The 19,299-nt window shown below is 37.2% G+C and overlaps 1 protein-coding gene across 6 annotated transcripts in view; it reads right to left on the bottom strand.

The window, feature by feature from the left end:
- Window positions 1–19,299, bottom strand: part of UIMC1 (ubiquitin interaction motif containing 1) — a 179,968-nt gene that overhangs the window by 76,362 nt on the left and 84,307 nt on the right. For 5 of the 6 annotated variants that reach the window (XM_060008323.1, XM_060008325.1, XM_060008321.1 and 2 more), the window contains one exon: window positions 11,302–11,386. The exons of the other annotated variant lie outside the window; for it this stretch is intronic. In XM_060008323.1, the coding sequence (XP_059864306.1) occupies window positions 11,302–11,386 (85 nt within the window). The remainder of the gene's footprint in view (window positions 1–11,301; window positions 11,387–19,299) is intronic. 6 annotated transcript variants of the gene reach the window in all.

Here is a 19,299-nt window from a genome sequence, read left to right as displayed (position 1 = left end):
TGCAGGGCAGAAATAAAGACACAGATGTAGAGAACAAACGTATGGACACCAAGGGGGGAAAGTGGCAGGGGTGGTGGTGGTGGTGGGATGAATTGGGTGATTGGGATTGACATATATTCACTAATATGTATAAAATAGATAACTAATAAGAACCTGCTGTATAAAAACTAAAATAAAACTCAAAAATCACCCAAAAAGAACCTGAGCTTCATTAAGTCCTGAGACCCGGTGTGTGATCTCAGTTAGAAGACTGTTCAAATCCCAATATGGGTTTGGGCTGGGTTTGAGTCCCAGCCCATGGGTTCAAGTCCCAATCTGAGTTGCACAATTTCACCTTCATTAAAAAATGTTACTGAAAAAAATTACTTCATTGCTAAAAAGTGCTAACCAGCATCTGAGCCTTCAAAAAGTTTTAATCTTTTGATTGTGGAGGGGTTGAAATATTGCAAGAATTACCAAAATGTGACACAGAGACATGAAGTGAGCAAGTGCTGTTGGAAAAATGGCACCCAAGAGATTTGTTTAACACTGGGTTGCCATAAACTTTCAATTTGTGTTTAAAAAAAAAAAAATCTACATAGCTCAATAAAGTGAAGCAAAATTAAACAAGATATGCCTCTAATCACTTTGAATGTCAATGGATTAAATGTATCAATTAAAAGACACAGACTGAAAAAAAAAAAGACAGAGATTGGATCAAAAAATAAGACTCAACTATATGTTGTCTACAAGAAACCCACTTTAAGGACTTCCCTGGCAGTCCAGTGGTTAAGACTCTGTGCTCCCAATGCAGGGAGCACAGGTTCGATCCCTGGTTGGGGAACTAAGATCCTACATGCCACATGGAGCGGCCAAAAAAAAATTGAGAAAACTGATAAAGACAAATGTTGATTCTTTGGAAAAATTAATAAAGCTAATATGCTAAAAAAAAGAAAAGAAAGAAGGAAAGAAAGAAACATACTTTATTTATTTATTTTTTATTTATTTGGCTGCCTCAGGTCTTTAGTTGTGGCACACAGGATCCTCATTGTGGAACATGGGATCTTTCACTGTGGTGCTTAGGCTCCTCGTTGCAGTGCACAGGCTTCTCTCTGGTTGTGGCACGCAGACTCCAGAACATGTGGGCTTAGTTGCCCCACGGCATGTGGGATCTTAGCTCCCCAACCAGGGCTCGAACCCGTGTCCCCTGCATTGGAAGATGGATTCTTAATCACACCAGGGAAGTCCCAGAAACCCACTTTAAATACAAAGAGAAATATAGATTAAAAGTAAATGGATGGGGCTTCCTTGGTGGCTCAATGGTTAAGAATCCGCCTGCCAATGCAGGGTACATGGGTTCAAGCCCTGGTCCGGGAAGATCCCACATGCCGCGGAGCAACTAAGCCCGTGCACCACAACTACTGAACCTGCCCTCTAGAGCCCACGAGCCACAACTACTGAGCCAGTGTGTCACAACTACTGAAGTCCACATGCCTGGAGCCCGTGCTCTGCAACCAGAGAAGCCACCACAATGAAAAGACTGCACACTGCAATGAAAAGCCTGTGCACTGCAACAAAGCATAGTCCCTGCTCGCCACAACTAGAGAAAGCCTGTGCAAAGCAACGAAGACCCAACACAACCAAAAAAAAAAAAAAAAGGAAATGGATGCGGATTTCCCTGGTGGTCCAGTGGCTAAGACTCCATGTTCCCAATGCAGGGGGCAAGGGTTTGATCCCTGGTCAGGGAACTAGATCCCACATGCCTCAACTAAAGATTCCACATGCCGCAACTAAAAGATCCCATGTGCCGCAACTAAGACCTGACACGCCCAAACAAATAAATAAATATTTTTTAAAAGTAACTGGATGGAAAAATGTACCATGCTAACACTAATCAAAAGAAAGCAAGAGTAACTCTATTAATTTCAGACACAGCAGACTTCTAAGCAAGAAAAGTTATCAGGAATAAAGAAAGGCATTACATAAGGATTAAGTCTCCTAGAAGACATAACAATCCTTAATGTGTATGTGCCTAACAAAAGAGTGTCATTGGTGAGGCAAAAAATGCTAGAACTGCAAGGAGAAATAGATGACCCACTATCACAGTTGGAAATACCAACCCCCTTCTATCACATATGGACAGATCCAGCAGGCAGAAAATCAGTAAGGATATAGTTTAACTCAACAACATCATCAATCAATTGAATACAATAGACATCTACAGACTACTCCAACTAGTAACAACAAAACACACATTCTTCTCAAGCTCACACAGAACATTCACCAAGACAAACCACATTCTGGGCCATAAAACACACCTTAAATTTAAAACAAGAGAAATCATGCAATGTCTATACTCAGACCACAATGGAATTAAACTAAAAATCAATAACAGAAAGAAAACAGGAACATCCCAAAGTACATGAAGATTAAACAACATACTTCTAAATAACTCATGGGTCAAAGAAGAAATCTCAAGAGCAATATAAAAATACTTTGAATCAAATGAAAATGAAAAATGCATCTTATCAAAATTTGCAGGCTGCAGCAAAAGCAGTGCCTAGAGGAGAGTTACAGCATTAAATGCATACACTGGAAAGAAGATCTAAAATCAATCATCTACGTCTATACCTTAGGGCAGGGGTCCCCAAACCCTGGGCCGCGGACCAGTCCATGGCCTGTTAGGAACCGGGCCACACAGCAGGAGGTAAGCGGCAGGCAAGTGAGTGAAGCTTCATCTGCCACTCACCATCACTTGCATTACTGCCTGAACCATACCTCCCTGAACCCCAGTCCGCGTAAAAACTGTCTTCCAGGAAACTGGTCCCTGGTGCTAACAAGATTAGGGACTGCTGCCTTAGGGAACCAGGAAAAAAAAAAAAAAGTAAATTAAGTACAAAGTAAGCAGAGGGCTTCCCTGGTGGCGCAGTGGTTGAGAGTCCGCCTGCCAATGCAGGGTACGCGGATTCGTGCCCCGGTCCGGGATGACCCCACATGCCGCAGAGCGGCTGGGCCCGTGAGCCACGGCCACTGAGCCTGCGCGTCCAGAGCCTGTGCTCCACAACGGGAGAGGCCACAGCAGTGAGAGGCCCGCGTACTGCAAAAAAATAAAAATAATAAAAATAAATAAAGGAATACTATGAACAACTCTATGCCCGCAAATCTGATAACCTAGATGCAACAGACCAATTCCCTTTGAAAGACACAATCTGCCAACACTCACATGAGAAGAAATAGGCAGTCTGAATACACCTATATCTATTAAAGAAACAGAATCCATAATTAGCCTTCCACAACTAAAAGCAACAGGCCCAGATGGAGTCACTAATGAATTCTACCAAACATTTAAGGAAGAAATTATACAAATTCTATACAATCTCTTTCAGAGGACAGAAGCAGAGGGAATACTTCCTAAGTCATTCTACATGATCACCATTAAACCTAACACTAAAACTAGGCAAAAACATTACAAGAAAACTACAGACCAGTATCTTGCATGAACATGAACACAGATACAAAAATCCTCAACAAATAGTAGCAAATTAAATCTAACAATGTACAAAAAGAATTATACACCATGACCAAGTGGGGTTTATCCCAGATGTGCATGTTAGTTCAACACTGAAAAATTAATTAATGTAGTGCAACACATAAACAGAACAAAAAAGAAAAATCACATGATCATATTCAACAGATTCAGAAAAAGCACTGGACAAAATCAAACACTAATTCATGATAAAACTTCTCCATAAACTAAGAATATAGAACATTCTCAACTTGATAGAGAATATCTATAAAAACGCTATAGCCAACATCATACTAAATGGTGAAAACTCAAAGCTTTCCCACTAAGAACAGGAAAAAGGCTAGGATGTCCCCTCTTATCACTCCTTTTCAACACTACTAGACATATCAGCTAATGCAATAAGACAAGAAAAGGAAATAAACAATACACAGACTAAGAAAGAGAAAAATAAAACTGTCTTTGTTCACAAATGACACTATCATCTAAGTAGAAAATCCAATTGAATCTACAAAACAATTCCTGGAACTATTAAGTAATTATAGTAAGGTTATGGTACACAAGGTTAGTATAAAGTGGCCAATCACATTCCATATACCAGCAATGAACAAGTGTGATTTGAAATGTAAAACACAATAGCATTTACATTGGTAATGAAATAATGTACAAGATCTATAAGGAAAACTAGAGAACTCTAATGAACAAAATCAAATAAGAATTAACTAAATAAAGGGATATTCCATGTTCATGGATAGAAAGACTCAGTAATGTCCAGATATCAGTTTTTCGCAACCTGATCTGTAGATTCAATGCATTCCAAATCAAAATTCCAACAAGTAATTTTGTGGATACCAACAAACTTATTCTAAAGTTTATATGGAGAGGGCAAAAGATCCAGAATAGTCAACACAATATTGAAGAAAAAGGACAAAGTTGGAGGGCTGATGTTACCTGACTTTAAAACCTACTATATAAAGCTACAGTAATCAAAACAGTGTGGAATTGGTGAAAGAATTCTGGTCAATGGAACAGAAGAGAGAGCCCAGAAATAGACCCACATAAATATAGTTGCCTGATTTTTACAAAGGAGCAAAGACAATACAATGAAGCAAAGGGATTATCTTCAACAAATGTAGCTAGAACAACTGGACATTTCATATCCCAAAAACTGAATCTAGACAAAGATCTAACACCATTCCCAAAATTAACTCACTGGATCATAAACTGATACATGAAACACAAAACTATAAAAGTCCTAGAAAATAACATAGAAAACCTAGATGACATTAGGTATGGCAATAACTTTTTAGATTATATTTAAAGGCATGATCCAGGAAAGAAGTAAATAAGCTGGATGTCATTAAAATTAAAAACTCCTGCTCTGCAAAAGACAATGTTGCAAGAATAAGAAAACAAGCCACAGACTGGGAGAAAATATTTGCAAAAGACATATCTGATAAAGGACTGTTATCCAAAATATACAAAGAACTCTTAAATCTCAACTGTAAGAAAATAAACACAACTAAAAAGTGGGCCAAAGACTTTGACAGACAACTCACCAAGATGATATACAGAGCAAATAAGCATATGAAAAGATATTCCACATCATATATCATCAGCAAAATGCAAATTGAAAAAAGGAGATATCACTGCACAACTACTAGAATGGTCAAGTTCTGGAACACTGACAACACCAAATGCTGGTGAGGATATGGAGTAACAGGAACTCTCATTCATTGCTGGTGGGAATGCAAAATGGTATAGCCACTTTGGAAGAGAGATTGGTGCTTTCTTATAAAACTAAATATACTCTTAGCATACTCAGCAATCATGTTCCTTGGTATTTACCCAAAGGAATTAAAAACTCATGCCCACCCCAAAACCTGCAGAGAGATGTTTATTCCAGCTTAATTGCCAAAACTTGGAAGCAACCAAATGTCTTTCAGTAGGTGAACAGATAAATAAACTATGGTAGAGCCAGACAATGGAATATTATTCAGTGCTATAAAAAAAAAAAAAAGATTTACCAAAGCTTGAAAAGACACAGAGGAAACTTAAATGCATATTATTAAGTGAAAGAAGCCAATCTGAAAAGGCTATATACCGTCTGACTCCAACTACATGACATTCTGGAAAAGGCAAAACTATGAAGACAGTAAGAAGACCAGTGGTTGTCACAGATTGGCAGGGGAAGTAGGGTAGGGATGAATAGGTGGAGCACAGAGAATTTTTAAGGCAGTGAAAATACTGTTTGATACCATAATAATGGATACATATCATTACATATTTCTCAAAACCCATCGAATGTATAACACCAAGAGTGAACCCTAGTGTAAACTACAGACTTAGGATGATTATAATATGTCAATGTAGGTACATCAATTGTAACAAATCTATCACTTTGATAGGAGAAGTTGATAATGGAGGAGGCTATGTATGTGTAAGGCTATGTATGTGTGAGGCTATGTATGTGTGAGGTAAGAAATCTCTACCTTGTCCTCAGTTTTGCTGTAACCTAAAACAGCTCTAATAAAAGAAGTCTTAATGAAAGTTATACACACACACACAAATACAGGCTGAGAATTTTCCAAAGTAAACAGAGATCTCAAATCAGACCTCAAATCACAGATCCAAAAAGACTATCAAGAAAAATACATTCCATGACCCCAACAAAAAATTCATACCTAAATATTATATTCAAACTGGTAAAAAAAACAAAGATACAGACTACATTGAAGGAAGCCAGAGAGAAAAACATGTTACATTCAAAAGAACAAAGATGAGGATTAAAGCCAACTTCTCATTAAAAACTCTGCAACCAGAATATAATAAAGTGACATCTTGAAAATGATGAAAGAAAAAACTGTCAAACAATATCCTATAGCCATTTCTCAAAAATGAAGGAGATTCAATCTACAACTTTCAGTAAAAAGGAGAACTAAGCAGAACATCAAGTAAATAGAAGACAAACAACACTATAATCCAACCAGACCAAATAGATATCTACAGAACACTCTATCCAACAGTTGCAGAATAAACATTTTCCTCAAGTGCACATGAAATATTCTCCAGGATAGAACATATGATGGTGATAAAACAAGCCTCAACAAACATAGAAAGATAAAAAACACACAAAGCATGTTTTCCAACATAATGAGTGAAATTATAAATAACAGAAGGAAGAAATTTGGGGAATGGACAAATACGTGGAAATTAAATAAAACACTAAGTAACCAATGGGTGAAAGAAAAAATTACAATGGGAAAGTAGAAAATACTCTGAGATGAATGAAAATGAAAGTATGTCTTAAAAACTTAAACGATTTAGCTAAAGCAATACTTAAAGGGAAATTTACATCTATCTAATGCCTATATTAAAAAAGAAAGATCTCAAACAAATAACCTAAACTTCCACCTTAAGATACAGAAAAAAAAGAGCAAACTAAACCTAAAGAAAGCAGAAAATAAACAAAATAATAGAGGAGAAATTAATTTAAAAAATAGTAAAACAAGAAAAATCAATGAGATGAAAAGTTGGTTTTTGAAAACTAAAAATATTGGCAAACTTTGAGTTAGATTTGAGCAGGGGGAAAAAGAAGACTCAAATAACTAAAAGCAGAATGGCAGTGAAGACATTACTAACAAATACAAAAATAAAAGCAAACTGCCAAAGCTGACTTGTGAAAAAATATAAAAACTGAACAGAACTACAACAGATAAGAAACTAAGGACTTCCCTGGTGGTGCAGTAGTTAAGAATCTGCCTGCCAATGCAGGGGACACGGGTTCGAGCCCTAGTCCAGGAAGATCCCACATGCCTCAGAGCAACTAAGCCTGTGTGCCACAACTACTAAGCCTGCACTCTAGAGCCCACACGCCACAACTACTGAAGCCCACGCGCCTAGAGCCTGCGCTCCACAACATGAGAAGCCACTGTAATGAGAAGCCTGCACACCGCAACAAAGGGTAGACCCCGCTCACCACAACTAGAGAAAGCCCACAATGAAGACCCAGTGCAGCCAAATATAAATACATTAAAAAAAATTGAATTAGTAATCAAAAACTATCTACAAAGAAAAGCCTAGGCCCAGATGGCTTCACTGGTGAATTCTGTCCAACAATTAAAGAAAAATAATATTAAATCTTCACAATCTTTTCCTAATATAGAACAGGAGGGAACAATGTTCAACTCATTCTATGAGGCCAGTATTAGTCTGATACCAAATCCAGACAAAGACATCACAAGAAAACTACAGAACAATATCTCTTATGAATGTAAATGCAAAAATTCTCAACATAATGTTAGCATACCAAATCTAGAAGTAATATAAAGATTACACACTATGACAGAGTAGAATTCATCCCAGGAATGGAAGGTTGACTTAACATATGAAAATCAATTAATACACCAAACTGACAAAAGACAAAACCCATATGATCATCTCAATAGACAAAGAAAAAGCATTTGACAAAATTCAACACCGCTTCATGATAAAAACATTTTTAAATGGTTATAAATGGTTAAAGTAGTATATTTTATGTTATGTGTATCTTATAATAAAAATATTTTTAATAAGCAAAGAAATGACCAATAAGCACATGAAAAGATGCTCAACAGGGCTTCCCTGGTGGCACAGGAAAAAAAAAAAACCTCAATGAGATACTATTTCACACCCACTAGGATGGCTGTAATGGGGGAAAAAAGAAAAAGGAAAATAACTGTTGGCAAGGATATGGAGAAACTGGAACTCTCATACGATGCTGGTGGAAATGTAAAATGGTGCATCCATTTTAGAAAGCAATCTGGCAGTTTCTCAAACAATTAAATATTGAGTTACCATATGACCCAGGAATTCCACTCCTAGCTATATTACTCAAGAGAAATGGAAACATACAGCCACATAAAAACGAGTACTTGAATGTTCACAGCAACTTTAGTCAATAACCAAAGAGGAGAAACAACTCAAATATCCATCAAATGATGACTATATAAACAAAACATGGCACAGCAATATAGTGGAATAATATCTGGCAACAAAGGAATGAAGTACTAATATATGCCAAAACACAGACGAACCTGAAAAAATTAAGTACAAAAACCAGTCATGAAAGACTACATATTATATTATTCCATTTATATGGAATGTCCAGAATACGCAAATCTATAAAGACAGAAAGTAAATTAATAGTTGCTTAGGGCTGGGTGGGATGAGGGCTTTGGGTTATTGGATAAGTGTATAGGGTTTCTTTCTGGAGTGATGAGAACATTCTAGAATTAGACTGTGGTGATGGTTACACAACTCTGTTAATATACTAAAACCCACTGTATATTTCAATGATGAAAGTATTATATGATGAATAAATTGAGTGAGTTATATCTCAGTAAAGCAATTACCATAAAAATGGAGAAATACATTTTCAGACAAAAATAAAATAGAGAATTAATTGGTCTACGTTAAAATAAGTGATAAAGGAAGCTCTTCCAGCAGAAAAAACATGATACTGGACAGAAACTGGGACCTACACAAAGAAATAAAAAGCCCTTGATGGCACAAATAAAGGAAAATATGGAATTGTTTATTTCTTACTTCCATTCCTCTGAAAGTCATTTAACTATCTAAAGCAAAATAGTATCAATGTATTGTGTGTTATAATATACGCAAAAGTAAAACGTATGGTAAAAATAACACAAAGGAGGGTAGAAAGGAATCAGGAGTCTTTATATTAGGGAGTCTTTATACTACGTGTAAAACAATATGACATTATTTGAAAGTAACTGTGATTAATTAAACATGTATACTGTAAACTCTAGAGGAACCACTAAATATTTTTTTAAAGAGATATAAGGTAAGTAAATAGTAGAAATTAAATGGAATCATAAAATAATACTCAACAAATTCAAAAAAAGAACAGAAAAAGAAGGAACAATTGGAACAAATAAACAGCTTTCAATCCAATTACATCAATAATTACATTAAATATAAACATAAAGGACAATTAAAAAGACTGAAATTGTCAGGCTGAATTTTAAAAAAAATTTAAAAGACTAAGACTGGGAAAAAAAGCATGACACAATTATATAAAAACGTGAAACACAGACAGCAAGCAAACAACTATCAACAGTCTACCAATGGTGACAAAAACCTAACTATCAATTGATAAAGATTACTGCACCTCAAAAAGTAACTATTATCAATAATTCTCAAGACTGAAAATAACTTGAGTACATTCAACAGATCTAACCATAGTGACAGCCACCTCTAGATATAACACAATGATTTAGCAACAACAACAAAAATTATGGTTAATTTTATAAGGCTGAGAATTATACCTTAAATCACCAAAATTCAAATTAACAGTGAAAAAAATCCTTCTTTACCTTCAATCAACTGTTGTAATAATTTCAGCTAGTTATCATAGTTTTGAAAACTTCACTGAAATAAACATCTCACATGACATTAAAATGCAAAAATATAATAATTATTAAACGACTTCACAATTGAGTAACAAAGTCAGAAGAGAAAAAACTTCCAACAAAGGATTTTTCTGATACTGTGATTTATAATAATAAATATGTACCTAATCTTTGCCCCTGGTCCTGTCACAGAGCTCCTAATACCCTTGGAATTTCCTCAATGAAAAGAGCAATAAAGGTGTCTTTTGTTATTCGTAACAATCCCCTCTTCGGCACACCAGAGACTATGTTAATGAACTTACTTTTAGAAAGCCCCTAAGGATGGGGGCTGGTCGCCAGGGGGAACCAACCAAGGTATTAGAGGATTAGAACTTTCATTCCAACTCCCCAACGTCCAAGGAAGGGAGAGGGGCTGGCTGGAAGTTGAACCAATGGCCAATGATTTAATCAACCATACCTGCATAATGAAGCCTCCATAAAAATACCTGAACTACAATGTTTGGTGAGCTTCCAGGTTGGTGAATATGTGTGTGTACTGGAAGGATGACATACCTGGACAGGACATGGAGATCCTCACCCCTTTTCCTATATCTTGCCCTATGCATCTCTTCCATCTAGCTGTTCCTGAGTTATACACTTTATAACAAACCAGTCATCTAATAAGTAAACTGTTGCCCTGAATTCTGAGAGCCATTTTAACAAATTAATCAAACCCAAGAAAGGGGTCATGGGAACCTCTGATTTATAGCAAGTCAGTCAGAAGCACAGGTAACAACCTGGAATTGCAACTGCCGTCTAAAAGAAGGGGTAGTCCTGCAGAATTAAGCCCTTAACTTGTGGGATCTGAGAGTGTCAGATTTCCTTAAATTGTAGGGCACCCAGTGTCTGCCAGAGAGCTGGAGAACCGCTTGGTGTGGGGGAAAAAAAACCCTACACATTTGATGACCAGAGTGAAGTGTTAAGAATACGGGAAACACACAGAAGAGTTTTTCCCTAAAAACTTTAATGAACAAAAGAGTAAAACACACCATTATTGGAGCCACTAAGTGACTTTCTAAGTGTTATCTGCATGTTATTGATGAGGAAACAGAGGTAGGCTGAAAGTAGTGGCTTGCCTAAAGTCCACACAGTAAGGTGGAGCAAGGATTCAAATCCAAGTGTGCCTAACTCTGAAGGTCACATTTTTAATTTCAACATTGTCTTTAATAAGTCATTTATATATGCTATAGGTTAATTGTGATCCCCACAAATTTTAATGGAACCCAGAATTAACAGGAAGCACACACAACCTTATTCAGAGAAACCTCTTCCTAATGAAGAAACCAGTGTCAGGTCTATGATTGTTGTAATTTCGAAACCATTCTCAACACAAAAATGAAAACATACGTGCAATTTTTCTTTTAGCAAAACACTTTGCTCTATTCAACTGTTTTGTCTTCATTTTCTGCAATCCATTCTCCTCCTTTGGTTCCTGTTGCAAAACAAGAAATATGATCAGGGTGACTGCCATTAAAAGTAGTACTCTTTCTACCTCCTCTACAGCCAACAGAGGCCACTGAGCCTCTGAAGAATCAGTGGTGGTTTTAAATGTTCAAAGAAAACATCAGAAAAAGATTCTTACAGTAGAAAAAGGAAAATGTAGACTCAGAACCGATAAAAATTAAAAATCATAACATACTGACATAATTATCTGTCATATACAAGCTCATGTAAAACTGGTCCATCTGCAAAATACCAGCAAGTATGCATTCAAGTTCAGAGAAAGCTTGATTCAAGGTTTAAAAATCAATAATAGGGCTTCCCTGGTGGCGCAGTGGTTTAGAGTCCACCTGCCGACGCAGAGGACACGGGTTCGTGCCCTGGTCTGGGAAGATCCCACGTGCCGCGGAGCGGCTGGGCCCGTGAGCCATGGCCACTGAGCCTGCGCATCCGGAGCCTGTGCTCCGCAATGGGAGAGGCCACAGCAGTGAGAGGCCCGCGTACCGCAAAAAAAAAAAAAAAAAAAAAAATCAATAATAAAGTTTAAACTCAGTGCAGAGTCACTTATTTTAAATCAGTACTTTAAAAAGCAACAGAACTGAGGAAAAGTATGCAACATATTTATCAGATAAAGGGCTAATTTTCCTTATATATAGAGCTCTTATAAATCAATACAGAGACCAATATTTAACCTCCTCCCATAGACAAAGAATATGATAAAACACTTCATAGAAAAACATACACAAGGGGCTCATAAGTATGTAAATCGTAACAATTATATAGATACTTTTTTAAACCTATATTAATAGTAAATATGAAAATGTTTTACGAAACATTTATTGTGGGGAAACAAGTACTTTCATACCACTGATGGAATACAATGGATGCAAATCATTATTTTGTGTACCTGGAACTAATACAGCATTGTATGTAAATTATACTTCAATTACTGTGTGTGTGTGTGTGTGTGTGTGTGTGTGCGAACACTGGGAGGAAATGCATCAAAATGCTAATGGTCGGACCTCCTTGGTGGTCCAGTGGTAAAGAATCTGCCTTGCAATGCAGGGGACGCAGGTTCAATCCCCGGTCAGGGAACTAAGATCCCACATGACGTGGGGCAGCTAAGCCCTTGTGCCACAACTACTGGGATCACGTGCCTCAATTACAGCCCATGTGCTGCAAACTACAGAGCCCACACGCTCTGGAACACGCGTGTCACAACTAGAGAAGAGAAAACCTGCACACCACAACTAGAGAGAAGCCCACGCACCACAATGAAGAGCCCACACACCACAACAAAAGATCCCACGTGCCTCAACAAAGGATTGTGCATGCCACAACTAAGACCCAATGCAGCCAAAAATAAATTAAATAAATAAATAATAAATAAATCTTTAAAAAACAATTAAAAAATGCTAATGGTGGTTATGTCTAGAGGGTGGGGATTATGGGTGATTATCATGTTTTAGTTTAGGCTTCTATGTATTTCTAATTGCCTGCAATTAGGTATTACTTGTAAAATCAGGAAGAAAACAATAAACGTCATTAAAAATGAATAAAAAAGAATACAGACAAAGGTGATCCAATAAATGTATAATTGGGGTCTCTAAAGAAGAAAACAAAACAATGAAAAAGACTAACATAAACACTATAATCAAAAAAAATTTATAAGGGAGAAAACACCTGAATCTACAAACTGAAAGTATATACGAGTTACTTGGGAAAATGGACCCTGAACAGTCAATTTCCAGACATATACTAATATACCTATCTCACCCAAGAAAAATTTTTAAAGCATGCAGACTAACAAAAAGGTCTAATTACTTACCAAAAAAAGGAAAATAAACTGGACTTATGAAATGCAACATACAAAGCAAAAAAACAAGGCGGCCGCATTTTAAAGAAACTCAAGGGAAAAAATATTTTTTTAAACCAAGCATTTTGGATTCCAACAAGCAGTCTTTCAGATATCAAGATTATACAAAAACAGTATCAAACACATAAGAACTCAGGAAATACTATACTCACAAGGCCTACCTGTCAAATCTAATTAAAAACAAGCACTATTCAACTAAAAAATGATTTTAAAGAAACTTGGCAAAAGAACTGATAGTGAATATTTAATATATTAAATTTTGGAACTAAGACTAAAAGTACAGGTGAGAACAGAAAAAAAGCATGTAAATATTATATGCAGAAATGATGCAACTAATAAATGAGAGAAGACAGAAGTGGAAAACAGAATAAGTTCATTGACTATTGCATGCACTATAAGTGAAAGTCAAAGGATACTATTTACAACTGACAAACCAGATCATAGAAAGCTAAATTTTTAAAAATAAGGAAGAAAGGAGCTATAAAAGTCATTAATATAAGATAAACTCTGGGCTCCCCTGGTGGCTCAGTGATTAAGAATCCGCCTGCCAATGCAGGGGACACAGGTTCGAGCCCTGGTCCGGGAAGATCCCACATGCCACGGAGCAACTAAGCCCATGCACCACAACTACTGAGCCTGCGCTCTAGAGGCCACAAACCACAACTACTGAGCCCATGCACCACAACTACTGAAGGCCGTGCACCTAGAGCCCATGCTCCGCAACAAGAGAAGCCACCACAATGAGAAGCCCATGCACCGCAACAAAGAGTAGCCCCCACTCACCACAACCAGAGAAAGCCCATGCGTAGCAACGAAGACCCAACGCAGTCAAAAATAAATTAATTAAATAAATAAATTAAAAGAAAAAAAGATAAACTCTAAAACAAAAAACAAAATTATAGAAAGAATAATTCCTGTAACATGGAAGTGAGTATCTGTTACCAGTGGGGGGTGAGGGAGGGAGGGAGGTAAAGGAGATGGGAAGAAATTTTATTTTTAAATATTGTACAAAGATGTAAAACTATACTTTCCAATATGTTAAAGTCAACTTAATCTAGGTTTCATAAGCATGTTAAAATAATTCATATTTCAATAAAGGGCAAACACCTGTATGAAGATTCTTGAAAAAATCATGGAAAATGCATTTTTTAATATGGAGTTTTACATAAGAAAACATGCATTAATATAAAGCAACATTATCCAACAATATTAATTTTCTGCCCTACTTCACTTTCTCTGAGCCCTCTTGATATATATCATCAATTGGAAAACTCTATCAACTGTGTTTGGTTATTTGCATACAGTGTGACACTTTGATGTTTTATTCATCTGCTTGAAATGGAATTATTTTCCCTAAAAATAAATAAAACAAAAAACATATACCGAAAAATATGCCTAAAGCAGAGCACCAAAAATCAAAGACTACAGAAAAAATATATATAGTGAATATAACAGAATCTAAGAAAATTCAACTCAAAGCTATATATAAGAGACCGTGTTCCAGAAAGAACACAGCCATTCTGGATCATAAGGTGATCCAGAATGGCTGAAAATGAAAGGTCTAGAAGATAATGGTAATCACCTAAATCTGAATCTCTCCACATATCATCCCAGAAAAAACCGCAAGACCAACAAGGACCAGAAATAACACCATCTATGACCAATGCCTTCAGCATTATTAGGAGACAAAACATACCACAAACTTCAAATAACCAGCGAGCAGAGAAATAAACAACAAATTCTAACAGAGCTCCCACTGCGGTTGCAAGTCTGTGAGTACACAGAACAAATAAAGGGAAGGCTTAAGAGGCTCCATGAAAAGTAAGAAAAAGATGAAAAACTGAAAGCACAGACAAAATCACCTTCAGAATTAGTGTCCCACACTAAGGCCAAACACTGGTCCACGATGTGGTGCTTCACACAGTCAGCTACATTTTAAAGGGCTTGAAAGTGAGAGGAACAAAAGTGGCAACCACAGAGATGCACTGCTACTGGAAAAGAGGGAGATACACAAAGAAGAGGTGGTACCCCTCAGATTCATGGAAGAAAAAGAAAGGAGGAAAAAAAATGAAGGGTCCTGAAGAAAAAAACTGAAACATGCCAACCTCTCCTCCCCAACCTCCCAAGTACATTAATATCAACAATAACATCCATAAAAGAAACTGTACTTCACTAGACTGAAGTACGCTAAAGTGACAAAAGGGAAGCTTTTGTCCAGGAAATGATAAGAATAAAAGAAGAAATTCCAAACTAAGCAACTATAAAACAAAAACACAAGATGCAAATAAAAACATTTCAGTTTATGAACATTCTCCTCTAATCACCAACCCAGAAAAAGAAATTAACACATTCCAAACAAATTTGAAAGAATCGTCTCCAGGTTAAGAAAAACCTAGAATCAGAAATTTAAAACTCAGAACATAAACCGACAAAAAAAGGAATAAATGAAATGAAAGTTGATAAAATTCGGGAAAAAAACTGAAAATAGATAAAACCATCTCAAAAAATAAAAATGGGTCTCCAAAGAAAAACTATACAAGTAAAAATCTAAAAGAGTCACTGAAGAAATACAAAAAAACAATGAGAAAATGAAGGGACTAACCTATAGCAGGGGTGCCCAACACCCGGGCCGTGGACCGGTACTGGTCTGCAGCCTGTTAGGAACCAGGTCGCACAGCAGGAGGTGAGCAGCAGGCGAGTGAGTGAAGCTTCATGTGCCCGTCACCACTGCTCACACTACCGCCTGAACCATCCCCCGCCCACCCTCCCACCCCCCGGCCATGGAAAAATTGTCTTCCACAAAACAGGTCCCTGGCGCCAAAAAGGCTGGGGACCACTGATCTATAGGATAGAGCAGAGAAAAGAACAAAATGAAAATAGGTATGCTACATTTCACATAAAAAGAAGTGGAATTAAGAAAACATGAATGGGCTTACTTTTGCTTTAAAGCAATGTCAGAATAAAAAAGAAATCAATAAAATTGGTTATCAACAGGGGTGAGGGATGTGGAATAGGGAGTACAGGATGGAAAAGCAAGATAATTTCAGTATATCTTTCTCTACAGACTTAATTTGTTCAATAAAGCTTCCTACATAATGCAAACTGCCTACATAATGCAAAAATAAAATTAAATCAACAAGAATGGGAAGAAAACTAAAAAGCAATGCACAATCAGTTGGACGGTACATTTTAAAGTACCTCAAGAACTTATTAAATATAAAAGGTCTAAACACATTGGTTTATAAAAAGAGACTGTCAGCCTGTATAAAATTAGAAAGATCAAACTCTGTGCTACCTACAAGAAACCCAAATAAAACATAAAGACATAACTAGGTTAAAAGTTAAAATACCAACAAATGGTGCTGGGAAAACTGGATACACACGAGCAAAAGAAGGAACTTAGACCCCTATCTTATACCATACACAAAAGCTAATACCACAAAATGGATCAAAGACCTAAATATAAGTGCTAAAATTTTAAAACACTTAGAAGAAAACACAGGGGAAAAGCTTCATGACACTGGATTTGGCAATGATTTTTTTGGTTATGACACCAAGGCACAAGAAACAAAAGAAAAAAATAGATAAACTGGACTAAATTTAAAACTACTGTGCATCGGGGATTCCCTGGTGACGCACTGGTTGAGAGTCTGCCTGCCAATGCAGGGGACACGGGTTTGTGCCCCGGTCTGGGAAGATCCCACATGCCACGGAGCGGCTGGGCCCGTGAGCCGTGGCCGCTGAGCCTGCGCGTCCGGAGCCTGTGCTCTGCAACAGGAGAGGCCACAACAGTGAGAGGCCCGTGTACCGCAAAAAAACCCCAAAAAAACCCTACTGTGTATCAAAAGATATCAACAGAGTAAAAAGGCAACCTATGGAATGGGAGAATATATGTGCAAAACATATATCTGACAAGAGGCTAAGGAGAATATATGTGCAAAACATATATCTGACGAGGGGCTAACTATCCACAACATATAAAGAACTCCTACAATTCACTGACAATGTAAATATACTTACCCTAAAAATTGTTAAAATGGTAAATCTTATGTTATATATATATATATATATATATATATATATATTTTACCACTACACACACACACACACACAAAACATCTCATACTATACACAAAAATTAGCTCAAAATGGAACAAAGACCAAATCATAAGCACTAAAATTAAAAAACTCTTAGGAATCAACTTCATGACTTTATATTTGGCAATATATTCTCAGATATGATACTAAAAGCATAAGCAACCAAAGGGGAAAAAACAGATAAGCTGGACTTCATCAAAATTTAAAACTGTTGTGCATCAAGAAACATTAAGGAAGTGAAAAGACAACCCCAAAAATGAAAGAATATATTTGCAAATAATATACCTGATAGGAGGTTTAATATGCAAAATATTAAAAAGACCACCGAACAACAAAAAGACAAACTGCGCTGTATAAATGGACAAAGGCCTTGAACAGACGTTGCTCCAAAGAAGCTATACAAATGGATAACAAGTACAAAAAAGATTCTCAAGCTCATCAGCCATTAGGGAAATGCAAGTCAAAACCACAATAAGAAACCACTACACACCCACTAGGGTGGTTATGATAATTAAATATTAAAAAATAACAAGTGTTATCAAGAACATAGAGAAACTGGAATCCCAGTACATCGTTGATAGAAATGTAAAACAGTGCAGCCGCTGTGGGGAAAAAAAGGAATGAAGTACTGTTACATGCTACAATATGGATGAACCTTGAAAACATATGTTAAGTGAAAGAAGTTAGTCACAAAAGCCCACATATTGTATGATTCCATTTATAAGACACGCCCAGAATAGGCAAATCCATAGAGACAAAGAGCAGATGAGTGGTTGCGTAGGGCTGGGAGTTTGGGGTGAAAAGGACAATGACTGCTGATGGGAACTGGTTTCTTTTTTAATTAATGAAACTGTTATAAAATTGATAGTGGTGATAGTTGTACAACTCTATGAACGTACTAAGAACCAAGAATTATACTTTAATTTAGTGAATTATATAATATGTAATTTTATCTCAATAAAACTGACTATGGAAACATATTAGGATAGCTAGGCAATACTGAGGGGCCACTTGAGGTTTGTGGTCTTAAATATAACATGAGCACTGTTGTGCTCCTTAGGTAGGGACACATAATAGGTGGAGAATTGGATTTAACCAAAATTGGGGTTTCCCAGGGAGTACAGTAGAAATTAGAAATAAGTTGAGAGAAACAGAAGCATGTGGAGGCTAAACAATATGCTACTAAACAACCAAGGAATCACTGAAGAAATCAAAGAGGAAATCAAAATATACCTAGAGACACATAAAAATGAAAACATGACAATTCAAAACCTATGGGGGCAGTCGTTCACAAGCTGAGGCGCTGGCACAGCCGTTTCGCCCTGGCAACTCTGGTCTGAAGTGCTGGGTGTGAGGCCTCTTCATGCAGTATCCTGTGAGCAAGTGAAATTAGATGAAGCACAAAGGAAAAAAAGGTAAAATTCTGCAGGAAATCTTGCAGTCTGGCAAGGATATTTTAACTGCTCCTCAGATATTCTGGAGCCTTCATTCCCTGGTTTCCACTGACCCCACTAAAAAGAGCTCATTGCTGCTGGACACAATTACCATTCCACGAGGGGAAGACTGTGGAAGAGTAAGACACGGAGACCACCTTCTTCCCCACAGATACACCAGAAATACATCTACACGTGGAACAACTCCTACAGGACACCTACTGAACGCTGGCAGAAGACCTCAGACCTCCCAAAAGGCAAGAAAGTCCCCACGTACCTGGGTAGGGCAAAAGAAAAAAGAATAAACAGAGACAAAAGAATAGGGACGGGACCTGCACCAGTGGGAGGAAGCTGTGGAGGAAAGGTTTCCACACACTAGGAAGCCCCTTCGCGGGCGGAAACTGCGGGTGGCAGAGGGGGAAAGCTTCGGAGCCGCGGAGGACAGCACAGCAACAGGGGTGCGGAGGGCAAAGCGGAGATATTCCCGCACAGAGGATC

This window comes from Delphinus delphis, chromosome 3 (assembly GCF_949987515.2).
Source record: "Delphinus delphis chromosome 3, mDelDel1.2, whole genome shotgun sequence".
In the NCBI taxonomy this organism is placed as follows: Eukaryota; Metazoa; Chordata; class Mammalia; order Artiodactyla; family Delphinidae; genus Delphinus; species Delphinus delphis.
This window is presented reverse-complemented; position numbering and strand designations above follow the sequence as displayed.